This window comes from Parasteatoda tepidariorum, chromosome 9 (genome assembly GCF_043381705.1).
Source record: "Parasteatoda tepidariorum isolate YZ-2023 chromosome 9, CAS_Ptep_4.0, whole genome shotgun sequence".
Lineage (NCBI taxonomy): Eukaryota > Metazoa > Arthropoda > Arachnida > Araneae > Theridiidae > Parasteatoda > Parasteatoda tepidariorum.
In genome coordinates this window covers 46,936,157-46,960,366 of record NC_092212.1, presented here as the reverse complement: position 1 = coordinate 46,960,366, position 24,210 = coordinate 46,936,157, and the positions used below count along the sequence as shown (strand labels likewise).

General features: G+C 27.2%; 1 protein-coding gene across 3 annotated transcripts in view; it reads right to left on the bottom strand.

Moving 5' to 3' along the window:
- Positions 1-8,825: 8,825 nt before the first annotated feature.
- The window catches only part of LOC107438219 (protein AF-10), a 40,682-nt gene continuing 25,297 nt past the window's right edge, over positions 8,826-24,210 (bottom strand). Inside the window, exons 7-16 of one of the 3 annotated variants that reach the window (XM_071184845.1) lie at positions 22,045-22,703; positions 19,352-19,498; positions 17,890-18,074; positions 15,918-16,044; positions 15,709-15,800; positions 14,796-15,076; positions 13,368-13,496; positions 12,182-12,379; positions 11,219-12,011; positions 8,826-10,370 (exon numbers count right to left, since the gene is read on the bottom strand). In XM_071184845.1, coding sequence (XP_071040946.1) covers positions 11,835-12,011; positions 12,182-12,379; positions 13,368-13,496; positions 14,796-15,076; positions 15,709-15,800; positions 15,918-16,044; positions 17,890-18,074; positions 19,352-19,498; positions 22,045-22,703 — 1,995 coding nt within the window. In that variant the 3' untranslated portion in view covers positions 8,826-10,370; positions 11,219-11,834. Of the gene's footprint in view, positions 10,371-11,218; positions 12,012-12,181; positions 12,380-13,367; positions 13,497-14,795; positions 15,077-15,708; positions 15,801-15,917; positions 16,045-17,889; positions 18,075-19,351; positions 19,499-22,044; positions 22,704-24,210 lie in introns of those variants that run through there. The other 2 variants (XM_043042499.2, XM_043042501.2) reach the window with 2 other exon arrangements.

Genomic DNA, 24,210 nt, shown 5'->3' with positions numbered 1-24,210 from the left:
GTGGTCTTAATTTTTTGATATTGTCTAATATCTGTCCTTCAAATACTTCAATTCAGGGTGCATAGCCAAATTATTCAAAAAAAAATAATTTTAAGCACTTTAAAGAAATATCATAATTAGGCAGGGTTGGAAAGTTTTCGACTATTGACGCTCTTAACAGCCATGTCCAAAAAAAAAAACTTTTAGCGTTGTTTTTGACAATTGTCAAAAATCGTGAAATTTTGAATCGTGTAAAACGAATGGCGTTTTTACACGCCATTCGTCATGGCGTTTTTACACACAATATGCCGAAATAGATTGGGGTTGAATGAATTTAAAAAACATTGAATAAGACAATGTGAACTGTGTCTTTTTGCATGATTCGTAGCGAAAATCGACATGGTGAATGAAAAATTTCATTTTGTAAAAGGGAAAATTATGCACTTTTTAAAAACACCTAATGAAAAAAGCACCTTTAAGGGTTTTTGAAAAACGAAATTCGAAAATAAGCACTTTTTAAAAACGCTATGCACACTGTTAAATGCAAAAAAAGGAGAATCAGTATGTTTTTAGAGATATCTAGTGTTCATCTCCTTCACAAAATCTCGTAAAAATCTATTTAGCCACCTACTTAAAAATATCTAGGTGTCCTTTACCAAAAAATCTTAATTTTGTTATTAATATTTTTTGCCGTTTGAGTTTTTAAGGAAGGGAGGAACACAGATTTTGTTCAATCTTCATCATCTATAATAAATTCTTAGATGTCTAAACCTGAAAACCTCCGAGGAAGGGGAGTATCTCCAACAACTGATCGAGTGTTAGAAAATATAAGATGCTTTCTTTTGAAGAAATAAGTGAAATTGGATATAAAAATAAAGATTTCGGGACACATATTGGGTTCATGTGCATACATAAAACTGGAAGAATTTGAAAATTAGGTTCATTCTTATTAATTGCAGGTAAATACCTGAACACTTTTAACCCTATTTATAGCACAAACATTAAATATCATAAACTAATTTTCCTGTGCCAGTTCAGTTGAGAATTTATTGCTTTGATGTATTGTTACTTCAATTGCAGTTAAGTTCTCTTATATGTTACTAGATTAAGTTAATATAGAGAAACTTAATTATATTTGTCAATTTTATAAATTTAGTTGAAAAATAAACTATATCTGTTTGATTGCAAAAGTAATGAAAATAGAGAATTCCACACTTTACAACCTCATATATTTTCCAAGCACAAGATACAGTTTACTCCCGATATCTCGGAAACCTAGTTATGTCAAAAACATATTTTTCTCCTTGGCATGTTTTCCTAATGTTAATTTGGATTCCTATGTCGAATAGTTTTTCAAAACATAGTTATGTCAAAAAAAATTTTGGAATAGAAAATGAAATTTTTTTCGGAAAAATAATTAAGCTATCATTATTTTCGTCTTACTTTAAAAAATAAAATTATGATTGTTGTATTTAGACCTATAGTCAACTATCAATATTTATTACTAGCAGGGGTGGTTGTGAGCCCAAGTCAAAATTCCGGAAAATTTCTTCAGTTAAAAAATTTAAAAAAACGGTTTAAATTGAAAAATTTTAAAGAAGTTTTTTTTTCTTTCCTTTTTCTCAATATTTCTTAGTTTAATTAAAATATATTTTAACTTTTACACATACCTATGATGACCTGGAGAAGTAATTTAAGTTCACAAATATTTCTTTCTTTCTTGAGTTTATGATTATAACAACTATTTACAGATAAAAAAAATGAATATAAGCTTATAAAGTATCTCTCTGGCTCTCCCTTACAAACAAATAAAATAAACTGTTTTTAAGGTCCACCTTTGAAAATTTGATTTCCGGAAACTTCTGTGATCAATGATTTTTTGAAACGTCTGGACCTTCGATCTCCGGAAACTTCCGGATCACTGTTAGCAAAAAATCTGGAGCACAATCAGCCCTGTACTAGTTATACTCATGTATCGTCGCTTTATTTTTAGAATACATTTTTCTACTTTTTAGAACTTATTGTCTAGACATTTTTTCAGTGTCCCTTCAACTTGGAAATATCAAGAGTATACTGTACAATATAATATTATTTATCAAAATAATGTAATTTTGATGTGATTATACAAATATTCTTTTGAATTTTATCACCGATTGTTCTTGAAATGACTTACACAGTCAAAACTATTTGAAATCTATCAATCCTGCATACAAGCAATGCACAAGTGATAAAGATAGGTAAACAATAAATGCCTTATACTTCTTAATGCGTCCATTTATATAATTCAACTGAATTGATGAAAAAATAGAACGTAGAAACTAAGTCGTTTTAAGTTCTGATACAAGGGCGGGCAAATTGTTTCTGAAAATTATCTAATAATTTTGATAAATTGCTATGATTATAATGTTATGCAGTTTGAAGACAACTATTAAAACTTTTACGCCTTGCATTCTTGATATCTTAAAAGAGAGCGGTCTACCTACCAATATAACCTATTTTTAATTTTTGTTTATAGAAATAAACAGAGTTGGTTTGTCAGCCCCCCTTTTTTTCTTATTACTAATTGCTATTATGATTGTCCATATTTTTCTCAAATTCTACCTTTTTTAAGTTAATAATCTTAATTACTTTCTAAAGTTGCCGACCTAAAATAATATATTTCTGAAATTTTAAAGAATATTTTAATAACAAAATTGGAACACTTTGAATAGTACTAGAATTTAATCTCAATGACATAAAAAGTATAATATTCATCCTATAAGAAGATAATAAGCTTTTCTGGTTCTTATTCACTCTAAATATCTATAAACTTCAACATACTTTTTTGAGAACAATAGCTGCCCAAGCAAGCAGGTTCAGCAAGTGTGACTGATAACTAAATGTTAAAGACCATCTCATTTTGAGCCTATTAAAAGAGCTACAGGGTTGGAATGTGGACTAGTTGTTTTTCTGAAAGGACTAACTTTTATGCAGTTATCATCAAACTATTATGGGGACTGAAAAGTAATGTCGTTTTGGAGCATTAAATATTCGTATTAGTGATTAAAAATAAAATCTTAATATCAAATGCACCGAATTGACATTTCTTTCCGGTCCCCCTAATATATTTTTAAATATTTATATAACAGTTTAAAATAAATTCATTGAAAATGAGAAATTTTTTAGACTAGTTCCTATCTAATAAATTATATGAAGCTGTAGCATGAATTTATTTGCTTGTTAGTTCATTAAAATTAATTTTATGTTTAACATATCTTCCAATATTAAGACTGAATGCTGTTATAGATTTCGTAACAAAATTATTTCATAACCTTTAAGATGTACTATGTATTGCCCCTCTTAAAAATAACACCCAATTAAACCCACCAGGCTTGGGCTTTTCTTAATTAAAAAATCCTGGTTTTGTTTCAACCCTGTCTTAGGATGATTGCAGCACCCTTTTCCTTATTGAATCAAGACTTGTCGGTTTTATACGAAATTTTTTTTGAATAAAAAATAGTTAAACATCAAGGATATTATACAAAGCCTAACTGAATAGTGATTGCGAATAAATGTATAATTATCTTAAAACTGCTATTTTTGACTATGTTTAAAACAATATCTACGTGAATGTAAGGTGATGAAATAAGCATTTCAAATAAAAAAAACAAAATATAACAATAAAAACTTTATTTACAAATGTTTTCTATGAATTAACATAAGTTAAACATAGTGAATATTTTAACTTTTCTCTATATAGTACAACTTCTATTACATTTGCTTCTCCGAAAGAAAAAAAAGAAATTATTTAATGGTCACTTTAACATTTTTGGTACCATATTTTCCTGTTTCAGAATTTTATTAATTTATAAATAAATTCCTGAAGGAGAATCTGAAGATTCAAAAATTAAATATTTAATATTATTTTTCCGCGAGGAAAACATGGTAACAAATAACGTAGATTTAAGGGGTCTCCCTAGCGAAACACATACAAAGATTTTTTTTTTTTTTCCATAGAGTACAATTTTAAAAGTATATGTTTAAAATTTCAGAGTTATAATGCCATTCTCAACTGAAATACTGTTTAAAAAAACTTGATTTTTAGCTAGAGTAACGATACGTAATTAAGCTAATTTTTTAATGAAATTTCACCGGTTTGTTGCAAACGCATTTTAGTGTGAGCCAGAATCTAGTTGATAGCTTAATTTCAAAGAAAAAAATTTTGCTAAACAGCATAGCATTTTTTAAAAATCTTAGTGGGAAAGAAATGCACGCGATTTTTCTATTTTCATTTAAGAAATAACATATGTAGTGTTTTGATCTTTTTTTTTTCCCCCAGCAATTATTGCTACAAATTTTTACTTTTATTTATTTTTTTAATAAAAAATTCGGTGTGTAGTATTGCTCGGATACTATTACTGATTCGTTTTTTTTTTTGAAAAATTATTATATTGTTATTATTATTAAATATTATTATTATATAAATTATTATTACATTGAATATTATATATAGTTATTATTATATAAATTATTATATCGAATATTATTACGGCACACAAAGAAATCAATCCTTAACACTCCTGATTTGCACCGTTATCATTGTTTATCCATACTTAATCATTCTTTGGATCGTTATTGCTACAAATTTCCAATTTTTAAAAAAAAAATCCTCGATGTTATTTTAAACGATTTTATTACACGTGAAACTCGACATCACTTATTTGATAATTTACTTTTTTATTGCGACAATTCCAAATTTTTTTTGGGGAGTTATTGCTAGCGCTACCGAATTCCACGGGGTTTTTAAAATTCCAGTTATTTCTGAGTTCATATTATTTCTGCATGTAATTGCGCATTTAAATAATCACTTTCTGGTGCAAATCACAATTTACGCAAATAATGCAGTAAATCCATAGTGTTTTGGTTGTATTTTCGACAGTTATTGATATTGGACTTTCACTTGGTTTGTAAATTCGATGCTTTTAGTACGATGATTATTACAGCAACCAAATCTCGAAACAAAACACGAATTTTAGTAACCCCTTTTTAAAGAGACCGATTCGATTAATTTTGTCGTCGATCTTTTATCTTCGGCAGTTTCTGTAACGGATTTGACGATTTTTATAATGTTACGATGATTTACAAAATGCGGAAAAGGGAATAATTATTGCGTTTTTGCCCTTTAAAGAATATCGCTCATAATATTAAAAAAAAAAAAATTTGAACAACTTATTTTATCCAAATAAAATTGCTTTTTTTTGTAAACACAACGTTTTTGTCACTTTAAATTAGTAACAATTAATATTAAAGTATTTTGCAAAAAGATATTAGTACTAGAGAGGTTTGTCGCAGAAAGCCTGAAAACATTCTGCTGCAAGGGTTATAACATATTCCTTATTTGATTTGAAATAACTAAAAGCTTTGAATTATTACTGTAAATGATGCTTATTTCATTATTTAGCAGTACCAAAGTAAGCGAAAAATCTATTTTGATTGATTTCTTATTCATAAACTTTTTAAAATACACAAAGATTAGGATAAATCATGTAAACAAGGAGATTTAGAGAAAATGGCAAAACCCAGTAGTCTACAGCTATAAGAATAGCTGGAAATGTATTATCCACTTTATGTTTAAACCTTTTAGACTTACGTAATCAGAAAGTAGCTTTTATACATTTTTCAAAAAAATCTCTGAGCAATCATCACACAAGAAAATTTTCACTGGCCGACTATCGGGAGAACTTCTTCATAATGGCTGTTACTGTGGCTATGAAGATAAGTAATTTCAAGTAGGGGTGTTGAGTTAACCATTTCATACTTGATTAAATGAGGAGAGTCATGGTATTTCTTCAACGCCCCCTCATTAGAAACAGATTTATTCTTGCTTCCATAGCTAAAGACAACCACAGCCTTTCAACCGGAAGCAGTTCTCACAATAACTATACAGTACACTGATGCAAAAAAAAAAAAATTTTTTTTTGCACCTGTTACACCATGAAGATACCTTAAAAAAAAGTTCAAATAATACAATTTTGGAGTAGAAAAAGCACGCTTGTCAAAAATTAAGTTAGAACTACAACAANAAAAAAAAAAAAAAAAAAGATTATACATTAGTAGTTAAAAAAACAAATGATACATGACAGATAGTTTAAATAAGGATAAATAAAATAAATACACAACATTTGTAAATTAGGACTCCACGTGACTACTTATTTGACTAATAATTACACGCTGAAAATTCCAATTGACAATGGGAATCGATTATCAGCAGAAAACAAAAACAACTCATTCCCTGAACAAGGAAAAAAATAACACAGATTATACAAAACTGGCAGTGTTTTTGGTCTTAGTGTAGAAAACGTTAGTAAAACAATACAAGTGTATAAGGCATAAACTGTAAATGAACACCTTAAGATTTGCTGTAAACATGTAATTACAGGTAATTTTACAGCTGAGAGACCATTACAGGGCAACAATTAATTCTGTTATGCATATAAAATAACAGGCAGTGTTTACGAATGAGCTCTTTTATTGCCCTAGTTTAAAAGTCATGGTTTCACAAGTGTATAAAAAATGTGACTGTTAAAATTGGAGAAAATACTGTTGTGTTATATATTACATGATGAGGGTTTAGAATTAATTACAAGTATAATGCTCATTGGATTAAAATATTTAAAAAAAAAAGCTAAGCTAAAATAGCATTTTGATCCATAAGCAGAGTTATTAGCATCAACAAGGTATGCAATACCAACACTTTTGAATAAATTTGATTATTGAATTAAACATCAGCAATAAACAAAAACATTTGGTTTCATTTGATTGATAGTATTTGAAAGAATGAATGTTTCGAAATTTTAACTTTGAGATTACGCTGTTTAAAAATAGGATGCAAAGTTATTATTCTAAGGATATGAAATATCAAATTACTAGTTAATAGAGAGTTAATTTATTCACGCTAAACAGTACTTTTTTTAATTATAGTTCCTATCAGATTTTTTTTCCTTTCTACTATATGAAAACTGAGCAAACACAAATTTTTAATCTCAAAATAAAGTCACAAGTTATAATGAGAATATTTTGTGATGTAAATATAAAAATCTAAAAAAAAAAGTTAATAATTTAATTTTTATTGCTTCAATGAAATTCTAGTCCAATTTTTTTAATGTGGTACATTAAATAAATTTTTTACTATTTCAGTTTTATTTAGGTTTTTTTTTTCTTTCCCTTTGTGGAAGATATAAATTCAGTATACTTAATAAATAATATTCTTAATAAATATTTTAGCTACTGCAACTAATTCATATTAAACAAATTTATACAAAATCTATGTTGATTATTACCTCCTTATCAAAATCTTATACTTTACCTTGTATTTATTTCTAATTTTAAACTTGCTATTCTGAATTTAAACCAGTTACTTAAGTTTAAATCTAGTTGGTTTGATAATAACCAAGTTACTTGAATTTTAATTTAGTTATTTTGATTTTTACCTGGTTTTAGGCTTGGTAAAGCCAAAACATGGCTCCTGCATCTAAAATTTATATTATCAACCAATTTGTGACCGGTGTGATTTGTACAGCATTATTAAATTTTGCTTGAAAATAACTCATATTTTTTTGAAAAAGCATTGATGTACAAAAATTTACCCTGCATACAATCTTTCAAAAACTATGAATGCAATTTCCCCAGATTTCGATGAGACAAAGTAACACTTCTAATAATATCAATTAAAATTTCTGAGACATACATTTTAGATAAAAATTTGTATAACCTAACACTGTAATGGCACAAAGCAATAGTAATAATACAACAACTTAAAAATTTAACCTAAATAAGAGATAGACTTCAGGGGTCTGTCCAGGCCATATTTACTACCGTTTACCTTCACAAATTCAGCTTTACGAAAAACGGTAGTTTCACAAAATACTTTTTCTTAAAATTTTATTTTCTTATCCTGTAAGAAATGATAAATCCATATTTTTATGTTGACTTTTTAATATAAATTTCAATTTTTCACAAATTATGTCTAAATTTTCACAAAATACCTCACAAGGTACCTCTCAGAATAACCTAAACAGACCCCTAGACTTACTTCTGCAATTTAATAAATATGTATTTCAGGAACAATGATATAGAAACATGTTAAGATTTTTTCTAATAATCTTACATACTCTACAAACTAGCTCCCATATAATAAAAAAATTTAAAATTACTATTCATACGATTATAAATTACTTTTTATTTTAAATTGCAATAAACTTGTTGATAATTGCTGGCAAACACTTCTTAACATGATATCTAAAAACTAGACACATTTGATCTATTAATAGTAAATAGGATCAAATTATTAAGAAAAAGATTCAAGAAATCAGTGTAATAGATGCTTTTAATACTCAAAACACTAATGTTAAATATAATAATAAATAAATGATTAATTAATTGTGATTAATTTTTAGTATGTTACATGATATTTGTATTTTATTACGTAATTTAAATAATAAATGTTAAATATTTTCTGTGGTTTTAATTTTAAGAACGCATATATTTGAAAATAAACTACTTAAAAAAATTAGCATATGGAAATTGTTAAATTACTAATTGAACTACAATTTTCTTTATGTACAAAAGAAAGATTAAAATAAAATATAATACAGATTATACTTGCAACCTAAAATTTGTGAAGAGTTCAAACTTAAAACAGTATTTTAACAAGCTTTTATACAAGTCTGGTAAGAACTGTAACAGTTTAACAACATGTTATTTTAATTTATTAAAAATATTTAAAACAAATATACATTTATATACATATTTTTTAGTTTGCAAAAAATTAAATTTTAGGTAATGCTAAACATATCTTTAAAAGCAAATTTTTTTTTTTTATATGAAATTGTTCGAAAACTTTAAATTCTGTAGTTTTTTTTAACAAATAATAACAAACACAGTACTTGATATCTACACTAATTTACACAATAGCAATTCACTAAACTGATTTACCATTATAAGAATTTACATTTCTCATGGAGATATTAACAAGTCCATAAAACTTTCTCATTAAAACAAGCTTAAGCAAGTCACAACCTAACCAATATTTATACATGTCACACAGAAATCTACAATATGAATTAGAGAAGATCACTCCATTAATTAAGGTCAGAAATTAATCATTTCCCAAAAATAAGATAAGAAGTTTTTTGCCCACTAAGTTAGTTTACAATTGCTAACTTGTTCAATACTTGAGTTTGATGCAGAATTTGGTTTCACTTAGAAAAATGAAATAAACATTTGGCACTAAAAATTTTATTGCTACATTTTAATGTGAAACTAAAATTATCTTCAGACAATTCAGTATTTTTAACAATTGAGCTAAGTTACCATTTTATTTATTTATTGGAAAGATATAATAACTCTCAAATTAAAAAATAAGCAGTAAAAGTTGATAACAGACAGTAAAATGATTAGTTTTCTAAAAGGCTAAATACTTTTCTAAAAATTAATTTGCTATTATTTAGATTAAGTCTGGCCCGTCCAGTTTTTACAAAAAATCAAAGAAATATTTAATACTTGAAAGTTTCGAAATTTTTTTCCTCTTTTTTTTTTAAATCTACAAAACAATTAAAAACTTCAAATGCATAAAATGTCCAAAATTCAAGCTAGTTGAACTCCAGAGTTTATGACTGTAATATTTTAATACCTTTTAACTCCATATTCTAATGTTTTCATTGTTCTATAATATTAACTAATTTCAAATGAAACAATCTAGTAAACTTAATGATCAATTTCCAATAAATTACAAGTAATGGGAAAAACAGTTAGAACTGAAATCATAATAATTGAAAATTTTTTAACATAATTACTAAGTAATTAAATCAAACGTGGGAAGCAAAGCACCGGGATAGTAAAATAAATGTAAGTTTCAATAATTTCAATTTCAGGAGTTTAAAACAAACTAAATATGAATGAAATAGTGAAAGCTCTCTACTATTTCATTCCCTTCCTGTTAATAGTATCACCCATTACTTGGCAAGGAAAAAACAAGACAATTTAATTTGAAAGCATTTGTTAATTAAACATACATACATTAATTTATAATGTATGCATATATATTTAGTTGCGGATCTCTTCTACTGTAATAACAAGGATAGCTTTGGTTCAAAATATTAAATTATAAATAAAACATTCATATTAAGATTGTTCAAATTAATAAAATAATTCTTCAAATATAAATCTAGAAAAAAATATAGACCATCTTTTAATTTGTCAAATGTAAACAGTCATTCATAAATTGTAGGAAAAAAATAGATATTGGATTTGTATGATTCATAAAACTTTCTGTATTTTTAGAGTCGAAATTAAATTCCATAAAACCTGTAGAACAAGGTGCGTAGCCAGATTTTTCAACAAAAAATAAGCACCTTTTAAGTACTTTTTAAAAGCACTCAAAAAATATTTTTAATTATTTTCCTAAAAAATTCATAATACAGATCTGTGTAGTAATAAAACTTATTATAATTTTCTATTGTTTAAAGTTCTTAATTTATAAACATAAAATCAACAAAATTCAAAAATATTTTCAAAACATTTACGTAATCATGATAAAATAACAAGTTTCTGATAAATATTGCAGAGAAAATTGTGAAAANAACATAATTACTAAGTAATTAAATCAAACGTGGGAAGCAAAGCACCGGGATAGTAAAATAAATATAAGTTTCAATAATTTCAATTTCAGGAGTTTAAAACAAACTAAGGGAGAAATGAATGAAATAGTGAAAGCTCTCTGCTATTTCATCCCCTTTTTGTTAATAGTATCACCCATTACTTGGCAAGCAAAAAACAAGACAATTTAATTTGAAAGCATTAGTTAAATAAAACATATATATATTAATTTATAATGTACGCGTTTATATTTAGTTGTGGATCTTTACTGTAATAATAAGGATAGCTTTGGTTCAAAATATTAAATTATAAATAAATTCATATTAAGATTTTTTTAATTTAAAATTAACTTTAATATTTTAAGTATAATAATTAAAATTTATAAAAGTATTCTTTAAATACAAATCTAGAAAAAAAATATACACCATCTTTTAATTTGTCAAATGTAAACTGTCATTTATAAATTGTAGGAAAAAAATAGATATTGGATTTGTATGATTCATAAAACTTTCTGTATTTTTAGAGCGGAAATTAAATTTCATAAAACCCGTAGTACAAGGTGTGTAGCCAGATTTTTCAACAAAAATAAGCACCTTTTAAGTACTTTTTAAACACTCAAAAAATATTTTTAATTATTTTCCAAAAAAATTCATAATACAGATCTGTGTAGTAATAAAACTTATTATAATTTTCTATTGTTTAAAGTTCTTAATTTATAAACATAAAATCAACAAAATTCAAGAACATTTTCAAAACATTTACGTAATCATGATAAAATAACTAGTTTCTGATAAGTATTGCAGAGAAAATTGTGAAAAATCATGAATTTTTTGTAATTTAGAATGACAAACGATATGACAAAGAAAGAAAATCTTTTTTCAAAAGATGGAAAACTAAGCACTTTTTACAAACAACGAATAAAAAAAAAAGTACCTTTAAGGGCTTTTAAATTAGGTAAATCAAAAATAAGTACCTTAAAGCACTTTTTAAAAACACTACACACCCTGTAGTAGATATCTTTGCAAATAAAACATGAATGGCAAAAAATAGAAGCTATTAATTGCTATTATTACATAACTATTTAAAATTAAAAGATAATAAAGAAAAGCAAACCCAAAAGGAGTGATCTACAAATATTCAATATTGATTTTTAGATGTCTAAATACTAATCGTAAAACAGCCTGTACAATGCGTCCACATCATTAGTAACATAACCGTAGTCATCTGTCTTCTTCCATGCTGTTGTTGGCATTCTGAAGAGCGTTTTCAAAATTCTGATGAAATACAATGTTGTTACAAACTGGATGATCTGAGGCATGAGGAGAGTTTGTAATTTCAGGATTGCTGAAGGGCGGTGATATAGTTTGGTAAACTGCAGTTGAAGGTTCATCATCATTCTAACAAAAAAAAAAGTTTAGAAAAAGTAACAAAAATAGTAAAAAACCAAGAAAAAATAAGCTGCAATAAAATTTAGTCATTAGCACATGTTCTTTTTTTCTTTGAGCACTCATTAAGCAAATAATGTAATTCTAAAATATGAAGAAAAAAATTAGCAGATGTTACTAACCTGCTGCATCAATGACAAACTGATGTCATCAGCAGTACCATTATGGCAGGCTAAAGAATTATATGAACTAGCATCAGGCATGAGCAATGGATTAGAGATTGTAGCAGATGGACCATATAAATGACCAGGTTGTGATGTAGCACTGGTCACTATGGGAACATGGCTGAGGGGACTAGAATCATGATTGTAAGCAGACAGCTATTTTTAAAAAAAAATTTTAAGTTAGCATGTTTTAAAAATACAATTTGCTAATACATACAAATGCATAACTAATTTGTTGGTTTAGTATTTCGTTAGCGCATATAATTTTTAAAATAAAATTAACCTTTTTAGATTAATTAACCCCTAACTGCAGTGGGTGTATACATATGTCTCGGGCAGACGATGCGTTAACTGCCGCAGGCGTATATACGCTTTCCCGAAGTACAATGCTTTGCATTGCGCTGCTATAAATAGAACAACACCCCCGACTTGTGAATGCAGTAAAATGACCTTGGAAAGTGTTTGCAATGAAGGTATTACCAATTTCGGAGGAGGGGAAAGGGGTATGCAGGAAAAGTTATATCATAATATTTATTGCTTGTGTGTTTCTATTTGAGTAAGGTCGGGTTTATTCTTCTTTCGCGTCCCATGTATATTCGTCGAGAATATTGATTTCGAGATTCGTCGAGAATATTGATTGGTTTAATATTGATTTTTTTTCCTTCATAAGAACATGAACTATTTCCTATAACATAAGTATGTTATAGGAAATAGTTCATGCTTGCCAAATTGGTGACTTTTTTTGAAGAAAAAAAAAAAGTTTATAATTATTTTCAATTTTCAAAATGTTTTAATTTAAGTCTACTACAGTAGGGAACCGATTATCCGGAACGATCGGGACCATCGCTATTCCGGATAACTGATTTTTCCGGTTTTCTGAATCGCTACAAAAAGCCGTTTTTTTTATTGTTAAACCCAACTAAAAAAAATATATATATTTGAAAATAAGCTTAATAAGAAGAAAAAACGATGAAGTAATACACTAATGATTATTTCCAAAATGATGGTAAGGTAAAAATCTTAGTTTCATGCCTTTNTTTTTTTTTAAATGTTATGTTTACAAAGAACAGAAACATAAATAAACCATTCTTTAGAAAAGACACTAATTCAAACAATTATCTTCAATATTTTTATTAACACTTACATGAGGATAAACATCTGATTTTGGAATGGGACTACAAGGTATTGGACTTGGTGTAAGAGGTAAACTACTAGATCCAACAGTTGCCACAGGACTATGGCCAGGAATAGGACTTTTATGGCAACCATAATCCTAAAATAAACAAACAAATTCAAGTCCATAAATAAAATATTAATATTTTTACTTATGTCACACCTTTCTCCAAATGATTATCACTGATTACAGGTATACTACTTAAAATTAAAAAAAAAAAAAAAAAAAAAAAAAAAAATAAAGTATTTTCTAAACAGCTGAATGACAACAATAAATTATTATTTCTCCTATAGTATCAGATATTTGTGCAATCAATGTTTAAATGTAACTAGGTGTTAAAACTTACATTTTCCAGAATATTATTACACATATTTCAAAAGCTTTTCTGTAAACACTAACATTAATTTTCCGCAAAATCAAGTTTTAATAAAATTTGAACATTCAAGTTTTAATTAATAAAATATTTAAAATATGATTTTCTTTGTTTAGTTTAAATTAAGGACCATAAAATCTTTAAGCAACCTGCATGAAACATAGTGACGACCATTAAAACTTCTTTTTTAGCTTAGTTGACAGTTGATATTAGAGAAATATCTTGTATTATTTCTGATAAATAAATCTATTATGATGTTCGTTGCCCTTTTGATCCCTGTTGATTATAAAACAGGGGTGATTGTGAGCCCAAATCAAAATTCTGGAAAATTTCTCGAGTAAAAAAAAAAAGTTTAAATTGAAAAAAATTTAAACAAGGTTTTCCCCCCCTTTTTCTCAATATTTCTTAGTTTACTTAAAATATATTTAAAATACTACACATACCTATACTATTTACACATACCTATGATGATCTGGAGAAGTGATTAAAATTTACGAATTTGTCTTTCTTTCTTGAGTTTATGATTATAACAACTGTTTACTGATAAAAAATGAATATTAATCATGAATATAAGCTTATAAAATATCTCTCTGGCTCTCCCTTACAAACAAATAAAATAAATTGTGTTTTTAAGTTCCACCTTTAAAAATTTGATTTCCCAAAACTTCTGTGATTAATGATTTTTTGAAATGTCTGGACCTTCGATCTCCGGAAACTTCCGGATCACTGTTAGCGAAAAATCCAGATTTTTTCTGGAGCACAATCAGCCCTGATAAAATAATAGCTCGAGATAATTCTTCAATAACTTAAATTCCTAGATTCCTCTTTTTTAATTCTGCGTAAGATCTTTTCATTTTTATTTATTTAACAAACAACTTGTTACTAACTCCAAATATGAATGCCTTTTAACATAAGTCCCATTTACACTAATCATACTTCGGCTGTTGTTCAAAGATTTACCATTTTAACGAACTCAAATTGACAAAAAACAAAATTCTAATAATTTAGTCAAAACAAGTAAATACCTGTGTACTATGGACCATCCCATTATCATAGGACATGTAACCAGAATAGCCAGCTGTTGCATGATGAACATTACTTGGAGAGACTGGTTTGGCATGCATTACATTAAGTGCAGAGTATGGCAAATTACTACAACTTGCAGCATTCTCTGTACCAGGAAGCACTTTCAGACGCGCATTTATTGCAAGCAATGAATCTCGGCGATTAACTAAGTCAGATATTTGCTTTTCCATCTTCATATTTTCATTTTTTATTTCATAAAGGCATGATATCATGGACGCAACTGTAAGATATAAAAATATGATTGTTATGGCTAAAAAAAAATTTTTTTCTTAAAAAAAGTCAATTATTACTGTAATACAAATACAACTTAATCTCTGTCCATCGTTCCAGCTGAAGCTAAGGTATGAAATGATCCTGATGAAAATGGTGAAAAGGAAACACAACCAGTCCCATTTGCGGAAAGCCTCGAAGGATTTGAAACCATAAGGAACATTCTATATTCACTCGAACTTACAGAAAATTAACACTTACCTGTTACTAATGTCAAATATTTATTGTTTAGGCAGAGAATAAAAGTGATAAAATCAAAATTTCTATAAATTAAAATTAAAAAATTTGTTAATTCACCTTTGTTTTGAGTCATTTTTGCAGCTAGTACATAATTTTCTTTATTTAAAAGTTTTTGTATTTGTAAAATTATTAATTAAAACCATTATGGCTTTATTATTTCTCAGGCATTTTCAAGTCATTATTTGATATTTTATGTTGACCTACATTAATCGTTTTCTCATATCTATCGCTCAAATGGTCCCGTGAGAAACGATCAATCGAGGTTCTATCATATTCATTGAATTTCAACGAGTTTAAAGTTTTAGATACATCACACGTTATTAAAAGATTAGTTAGACTTACTGTCAAAATGTTGAGCCTGTCCAAGAAGAAAATTGGAAGTTTGAACCCACTGTTTTTCTAACAGCTCCTCTAGTGTAGAAGGAGGTTTTAAACTTTAAATAAACAAAAACATATGATTAAAATTAAAGTCACACAAAGCTATAACAGCATGCCAATTAACAGCCATTGTGTTAATAAAATGTTTGTAAAAAATTAAATCACATGTTTACCTTTCTTCAGAAAAATCTGAATTTTGCATTTGCTTAGTCATTCTGTCCATCAGATTTAGAGTATCTGGCATTGGCATTGTAAAAGTTTCTGAAGGAACATCAAGATTCTCTTGGTAAGGATGCTCCACTACAGTTTGAAAAAAAAATCAAAAATTGAAAATACATCATAATAAAATACTTATACCAGAGCATGAAATTTCAATACTTAAGATTTGCAATTTATAATGTCATATGCAATATATAAATATTTTCGGCGAACAAAATCATAAACGAATGTATAAACTTAAACATTTTTAATGAAATAATAATGCTATTAAATCAAAAATATGGTTGTCTCAAGGTATCAAAGCTCTCTGAAGCAATGATTTTGGGTGTGATTCAGCATCTTTTGTTCTAAATAGAGGGAAAACGCACTTTCTTGCAGATTTCAAAATACTTCCTCGGGTGCACAGAGGTAATAATTTAAGCACATAGACATTAATCTGGAACTAAAAATTTCAAAAGATGCAACTAACTTGCCAGTTTGAAGTACTTGATCGCCAATGGCGAGGAATTTAGCAGCATGCATACAATAAGAAAATTGTTTAACATCCTCTGAAGCAAAAAACGGCATATATAGAACAACAAATTTCAAAAGATAAAACAAACTTGCCAGTTATAAATATATTTGATTACCAATGGCGAGATTGCAAAGAAATTTCGTGAAGGAAATTTGGTTAAAAGCATGGCCTAATTCCAGATATTAAAAAATTGTTTAATTTTTTAAAAAAAAAACCTTTTCCACTGTACAAGCAGACTGTAGAATAGAGTCACACACTGTGTAAAGAAAGTTCCAGTGTTTTACGGAATTTTAGAGATAACCAGTATAAATTTATTAAAAAGAAATTTTTCTCTAGCATAACAGCTTTATCTATAAAAACAATTTATGTAAAATTACTGAACTAATAATACACTAAATATCTATAGCAACAACTTTAATATCTATATGTATGAATCTTTAACACTGATATATTAAATACCATGAAAATAAAGAGACAACTGATTACAGAAGAAACAGTCCATAATGAAACCAGTAAATGAAACTCCTTCCATTAAAAGTGATTCACTTATTTCTGATGCAATTGTGTATGATGATTAGGCATTTTGGCAAGTTGAGTGATTGGAATTTTGTATCAAGATCACAATTTTAAAGATTTTGCTGCTTCCTAACTGATCACTGAGAAAATTTCTCTTCCTTTCATTGATTCAGAGCTTTTCTTTTTCCCAGTTTCTCAAACTCTCAATTCATTTATTTTGAGATAGTGCTGTTGTGTTACAGTAAAAAAATGTTTTAATGCTACATAAAAATAATTTTATTCAAAAATATTTGTTCATCAATGATATAACACAGTAATCCCACAGAAAACACTTGATTTTATGCAGCCCTTCAGGCAAGTCCTATTTAAAAAAAAAAAAAAAAGCCTTACAGATGGGTAACAAATAACAATGAATCTCTTGGTGTTAAGTTAATAAAATGAACTTTAGAGAGTCTAGTGTAATTACCACTACAACAATACAATTTCAATTCACTTGTATATAAGACGCGCCAACTCGATTCTAACTCGTGGAACCTCTTAATACATGAAGATTGACGTTAACGATAAGACTTGTGCCATATTGGTGACCTTCGGACATGTTTTGAACATACTATCTTGAAAATAACATCAACCTGGATATGATTATGCCTAGTTTGATGGATGGACCACAGAGAACAGTTGACTTTCTATTTGTGACAGCGATGTTGTTTTCCTCGCATTGTTGCTTCTTAGTCTTGATCATATACATTGGGGGCCTGTACACAACGGATATACTCCGTTGCAAGTTAATAGAAGATTGCGGACAAGAAACAAGAAAGACCTAAAGCTTACAGTTCACTGATTTACAATTTAAACTTTTAAAGAATTCAAATATTTTAACATTTAGTGCTACTTACTTTTTATATCAATATTATTTATAGGTGCATCAATAAATGGAAGACCTTCCCCTTCAATTTGATCATCAGGAAGCTGTTTTGAACAAGTTGGCTTAGGGCTAGGAGTTCTTTCTCGCACTTCAGGTTCAGGCTCCGGCTCAGTTTTAGCAATTATTGCTTCATAACTTTTAGGTTCATCAATAGAACTAGAAATAATTTTCATTATTACTTTGTTGATATACTAGTATCAAAGCACAAGTCAGTAAAGTAAAACTTTATTTCTTTCCAAAACATTTCAATAGATAACACAAATAATTGCTCACTTTCAACAGTATTTCTTTCTTCTTTTTTTTTTTTTAAATGATAATGATTTTTTTATTTTTCTAGTTTTAGAGAATGAAATTTTCTTTTAAAAAAATTCCTTAGTTATTTTTTAAAATAACTTTTAAATAATTTCAACCTAAACTAAATAATTTAGATTGTCAGCTTAGGAATTGACAGACTTTTAACCCCTTAACGCACTTGCCCATGTCTGACATGGGCAAAAGTTACTGGCAAAGTTTCACATGAGCAATCTTGTATCTTGTGTTAGTTTATTTTGAATGTTGTTTATTCCTAATGAGATCCGTTCTAGTAAAAATGAATAGGCTAGATTATAATTAAATGTATTTACCATAGATGACACCACCATGTAGCATTTTTCTTGTGTAAACCACATGGTGAATTTTCATGAATAGAAATATAAGTTTGTTAGGAATTTTTTGTTATAAGTAATTGTTTGGTGTGGGAAAGGTAATATATCCATTTTTATTGGGTTAAACATCATAATAGTAAACAGTTAACCATAAATAAATTTTTAGTAACTGTTTGTTTTGAAAAAGTTTCCGATGATGAGTGACTCCGTTGGTTTTGAATATTCTAATTTATTAAAAAGTTTCAGAGATAATCTCTTGAGTTTATTTAATTTGATTTTAATATTTTGAAATTCGAAATTAAACTATAATCAAATTGTTTAAACTTTGTAGTACAAATTTTTTTTTATTTTTTATAAATTTTACACCAACCCCCGCTCCCTAGTCACTCCCACAACTGATTACAAAAAATAACTTACACTATACCTACATATTTATTTTCTGTTAAAAAAAAAAAACTCCTATAATTTTTTATCAGTTTTTCCGAAAAAAAATTGTGCTTTAAGAGGTTAAAAAATATTTAAACAAATTAATTAAAGATAATAACTTCAAGAACTTTAATCATTATTTATTTATCAAATCTAACTGCTTACTTATAAAAATATATTTGAAATAAATATTAAATATAAAATTCTATTTAGTAATTAAATAATAAAACTTTTTTAAAAAGATCTTTTTTCTACTAACCAAACCCAAAAGAAAGCAGATATCACTTTACAATCTCAAACCAAAATTCTAAAAAGCAATTAAAAGTAAAGATAAAATTAAGAAAAAGATTAATATTTACTTACACTTCCTCAACTGAGTGCACGCTTGTTGAAGTATCATGATTAAATTTTCTCTTAATCCTCACAATGGGAATATGGGGATTTGTTTTCTCTGGAGGAATATTTGCTTCGATAAGACTTTTCAGAGACTGTTCTTTCTTTGACTTACTCCTTTAAAATAAATATTGTGAACATTTAATTCCTTCCTGATTACCAAATGAAAATAAATTTCTTTAATGTAAAATTAAGCAACTTCCAATTTATTAAGTTAGAAGTTATTAAAAATATGTAAGAACCACTTCAGTAATATGTCTCAGAAAATACACAAATTTAAAATTTAGAATATTGCCTTCGGAAAATTAAGAAATACAGTTATAACATTAATTTCAAAAAACATCAATAGTAATAAAACTGCAAATCTTCTTCTCTGCCTTACCAAATATCATAGGTTTAAAAAAAATTCTTGCTTAATCTAATTTACTAATTCACTGATTTGTTACCGTTCCTCTTTTGTTCCATTTACTAAAAAAATTAATTCATTGTTTAAATAATAATTACACACTGATAAAATTATCTGTGTTGATAGGTTTAATTCTGATTACTATTACAAATATTTATTTTGTCAGGATTATTCACAACTGGTAAAATTTTTTATAAGTTTTCCTTTCTACATGGGATATATTAATGAATTTTTAAAAGGATTTTAAATTTAAAAAATATTTATCAACTACCTTTTCTTTTTTTTAAAAAAAAAGCATTTTTAAATCTTTATTTTCTTATAATTTCAAATTTTAATTACAGAAAAAAAGATTTCAAATTTATGAACAATCATTTCTTTTTTAATCTACTTTCTTTGAAACAAATTTGTGCTCACTGATTGACATTTAGCGTGCTTTTAATTATACTTTATTAACTACACATTTTTCTCTCTTTTTGATAATGAGTGAGAATTACTTTTTGAAATACACACCACACATAAAACAGTATAAGAGGGTAATTTAAAAAATGATCACGATCCAATTCAGTTATTACACAATATTACACATTTTGATAAATTTTTACAGTGTTAAGTGAGTGCCCCTTGTGAAGAAGCACCCTTTTTATTCTTAGGGAGAACTCTGTAGTGTGAGAAAAATATGCAAATTTTTAAATATTTTAAAGCTAACAAATAATAAATTTCAGAATTTTTAATGCAAGTTTAATTAAATTAAAGAATAAAACAGTATTTTAGGCAAAATTTAGGGAATCACAGAAGTATAAAAATTTCAAATTAATCCAAAAACTATGGTGCAGTTCAACATTAAAACCAAATTGAGTACAATAAAAAACAACCATGTAGGTACATTTTTTAAGATATAGTTTTAATTATATAACTGAATTAATAACTAATATTATTTACTGAGTTATAAGTGTAAATAAATTTTCTATACCAAACAAAAAAAAAATCTGACTTTTAATAAGTACTCAATGCTTATTTCAACTATAGTTTAAGAACAACCCTCTAAAAATCACTAGCACCCATGAATAACCAATAAACATACTAGCACCTCTAAAACTCTTTATTGCCCTCTAGTGAGCAATAGCGCACATGTTAGGTAACCATGGATTAAGTCTTAGCAGTGACCAGATTTCTAAACCATGATTTGAGGATAAATCAGCGGAGCGTTCTCAAATAATTTTATGATCCTAGGATATTCATATATTTATGGAAAATTTTAATTTATATGTGCAACAAAACTTTTTTTTCCTTCAAAAATACAGATACAGAACCATCTTTATCAAGGTCGATATCATTACTAAGCAGTTTTGATATATATAGGATACTTTTTCGCCTTTTGATAGTATTCTCTGAAAAACAAAATTATCTTATTCAATAAAACATGCACATTTCTGATTTTTTTAATATATATATATTTCAATGCATAAAAAAACAAGATATTTTTGGACAATTTGAGAATGTATATTAGGATTTAAAGTCAATTTCTGAGGACAACTATTGAAAACAGAGAACGTCGACATCTTAATTAGAAGACTATAATCTGTCTATGTAAAAAATTCTCCATGCCATTCTGAAGCAGTGGTGGTGACTACGGTTACAAGGTTCAACTATTTCAAGTCGGAATGTTAAGTCAATATTCAGTGTTTTCATCTCAGAAAAAAAGTGGGTGAGAATTTCTCACCCTTTCTCAAAAACAGGGTGAGATTTCAAAAATTAAAAAAAAAAAAACGCAAAGAAATCATTTCTTTAATTATAATGCATTTTTAACATCTTCTAATTTTTAAAACATTGAATATTTTTGCTGCATCATCATATGGAAAATGTTCTACATCTACTTTTTCATCAGCTATTCTCATTAGGTTGCTCAAATACGTATTTATTTCGTGTTGATCGTTTCTACCCACATTTGTTTCATTTTCATTTGTCCGTTTCGGAGTAGAAGNTGACTAGGGTTACAAGGTTCAACTATTTCAAGTAGGAATGTTAAGTCAATATTTAAAAAAGGTTTTGGCTTGGAGAGGCAAGAGAAGCCTCCCTCTTTGAAATATGCTATTTCTTGTTTCCAAAGCAACAAATGGTCTTGACTTTGCGGTTGAGGAGAGATCTTTTCATAGACAAACTATATATGCAATAGACTTGCATTTTTTTGTAGAAGTTATTAAGGAAATGTGTTACATGTGTTATAAATAAAGAATATGTCTAAAGTTATATAATTTACCTGGAATGTTTTGATTTCTTTTTCTCTGGCTCATCTGAACAATCTGCACTCCTTTTTTTCTCAGAAGTTGACTGATTATTTTCTGCTTCTTTAGCAATGAATGTTTCATACATGCTAGTAAAAGAAGGCGTAGAACTAATATCAGTCACCTCAACAATACAATCTTTATGATTCGGTGGACTTTTCTTGCTCAAACCAGATATACTCGAATCCTTGGATTTTTTCTTTCCTGGTTTAGGGCTCCCGTAAGCAGGACTTTGAGATGGTGTAGAGGTTGAGTCTTTTAAATTAATATTATTCATTTTACTATTGCAACTATTACTATTGGAATGAATAATGTCACCCTTTTTGAACTTAGACTCAGATTTGCTACACTCTGGTGCAACAAGCACAGTTCCATTGTTTAAACTAGTATTGCTGATAGTGCTTGCACTGCTATCACTCAAGTCCTGATCAATGTTCACAGAGTTAGACAAGTCACTATTGCTCACAACTGAATTACTAGCATATGCTGCCTGTTTTGCCCTTCTTTCACTCTTGGCACGACCTTTCTCTTTTAAATAACCAGGAGACAGTTTTTCAGGACTAGGTTCAGGAGTAGCATTGTCGGCAGGGATCGGCTTAAAAGCTGGTATTATTTTAATATGGCTATCCTTCCGCTGAAACAAAAATTTTCTTTTAATAAATATTATAATTGTCTAATAAAAAAATAAGTTTAAATCTGTTTTGCTATATAAAACCAACAATTTCATTAAATTAATGTTTTAAATGTGTTTTAGTATAAAATCCCTACAGCATCATTTTGGAAACGAAGACTAGAAACCAATAGATTAGGTAATTAAAACTATTTTAAATCTATTTCTTGTATTATCATATTTTATTATTTATTTTGAATAAAATGTCTTCTGAGGTATTTAGTTCACAACTCAGAAAACATAAATTAACCAGGCTCTTTAGAAATTCCAGGGTGTGTAGCCAGATTTTTCAATAAAAAATAAGCACCTTTTAAGTACTTTTTAAGGACTCAAAAAATATTTTTAATCACTTTCCAAAAAAAAAAAAATTCATAATTAGGTGCAGCTCATAAGTGCAAAGATAAAAAAAAAATTTCTATTGTTTAAAGTTCTTAATTTATAAACATAAAATCAATAAAACTCAAAAACATTTTCAAAAACTTTACATAATAAAATAACTAGTTTCTGATAAATATTGCAGTGAAATTTGTGAAAAAGTAAGAATTTTTTTTTTTTTTGTAATTTAGAACGACAAGCGACACGGGAAAGGAAAAATATCTCTTTAAGATAGAAAATTAAGCACTTTTTACAAATCCCGAATAAAAAACATAAATCAAAAATAAGCACCTTTAAGCACTTTTTAAAAAAGCTTAGCACCCTGAATTCTCTTTAAAATGTAGGACAATGAACTGACTAATCAAAATTAACCAGGAATCCATTAATTCCATATTGCAGCAAAAAAATTATTTCAATTTCAATTTTCATACACAGTTAACAAATAAAGAAAATAAAATAACAAAATTATTTTCTTATTTAATTTAGATCTATTGCTAAAAACATCAGACATTTTTTCCCTCTTAAATTTATATTGTAGGGGTTTTGTAATCAGTTATAGGATCCAACTGTACTTATTTTCATACATTTAAGAAACAAAATAAAATTGGTTTTTTTTTAATAGAAATTATATTGCCTTAATATGTTAATTATTATAGAAAATTAAAATATTTAAATATATAGAGCTTAACAAATTGTAAATGCACAATACTTAATAACAAAATATATTTCTGTGTTACCTTATCAGTATAATTAATGATTTTTCATAATTCATACTGTTTATAAGGAATTTTAAAACTTATTCTTATTTTAAAATTTGCATTGATTTCGAAGCATTCATTTTTCTACTTATTTAATTTATTAAAGTATTAACTATAATTTTAAACATTTATTAAATTATTATTATTAAATTTTATGCTCTTTCTTCCATTTATGATTTTTCCTATCCTTAGCCTTTACTAAAGATTTTCTAAAATTTTAACATGAATTTGACACTTGACATGTCAAAAACAGGTTATCATGCCAAAAAACTAATTTTAGAAAAAATAATAAAAATTACTTTGTTTACTTAATTGTTTACCAAAAAGATCTTGCTTTT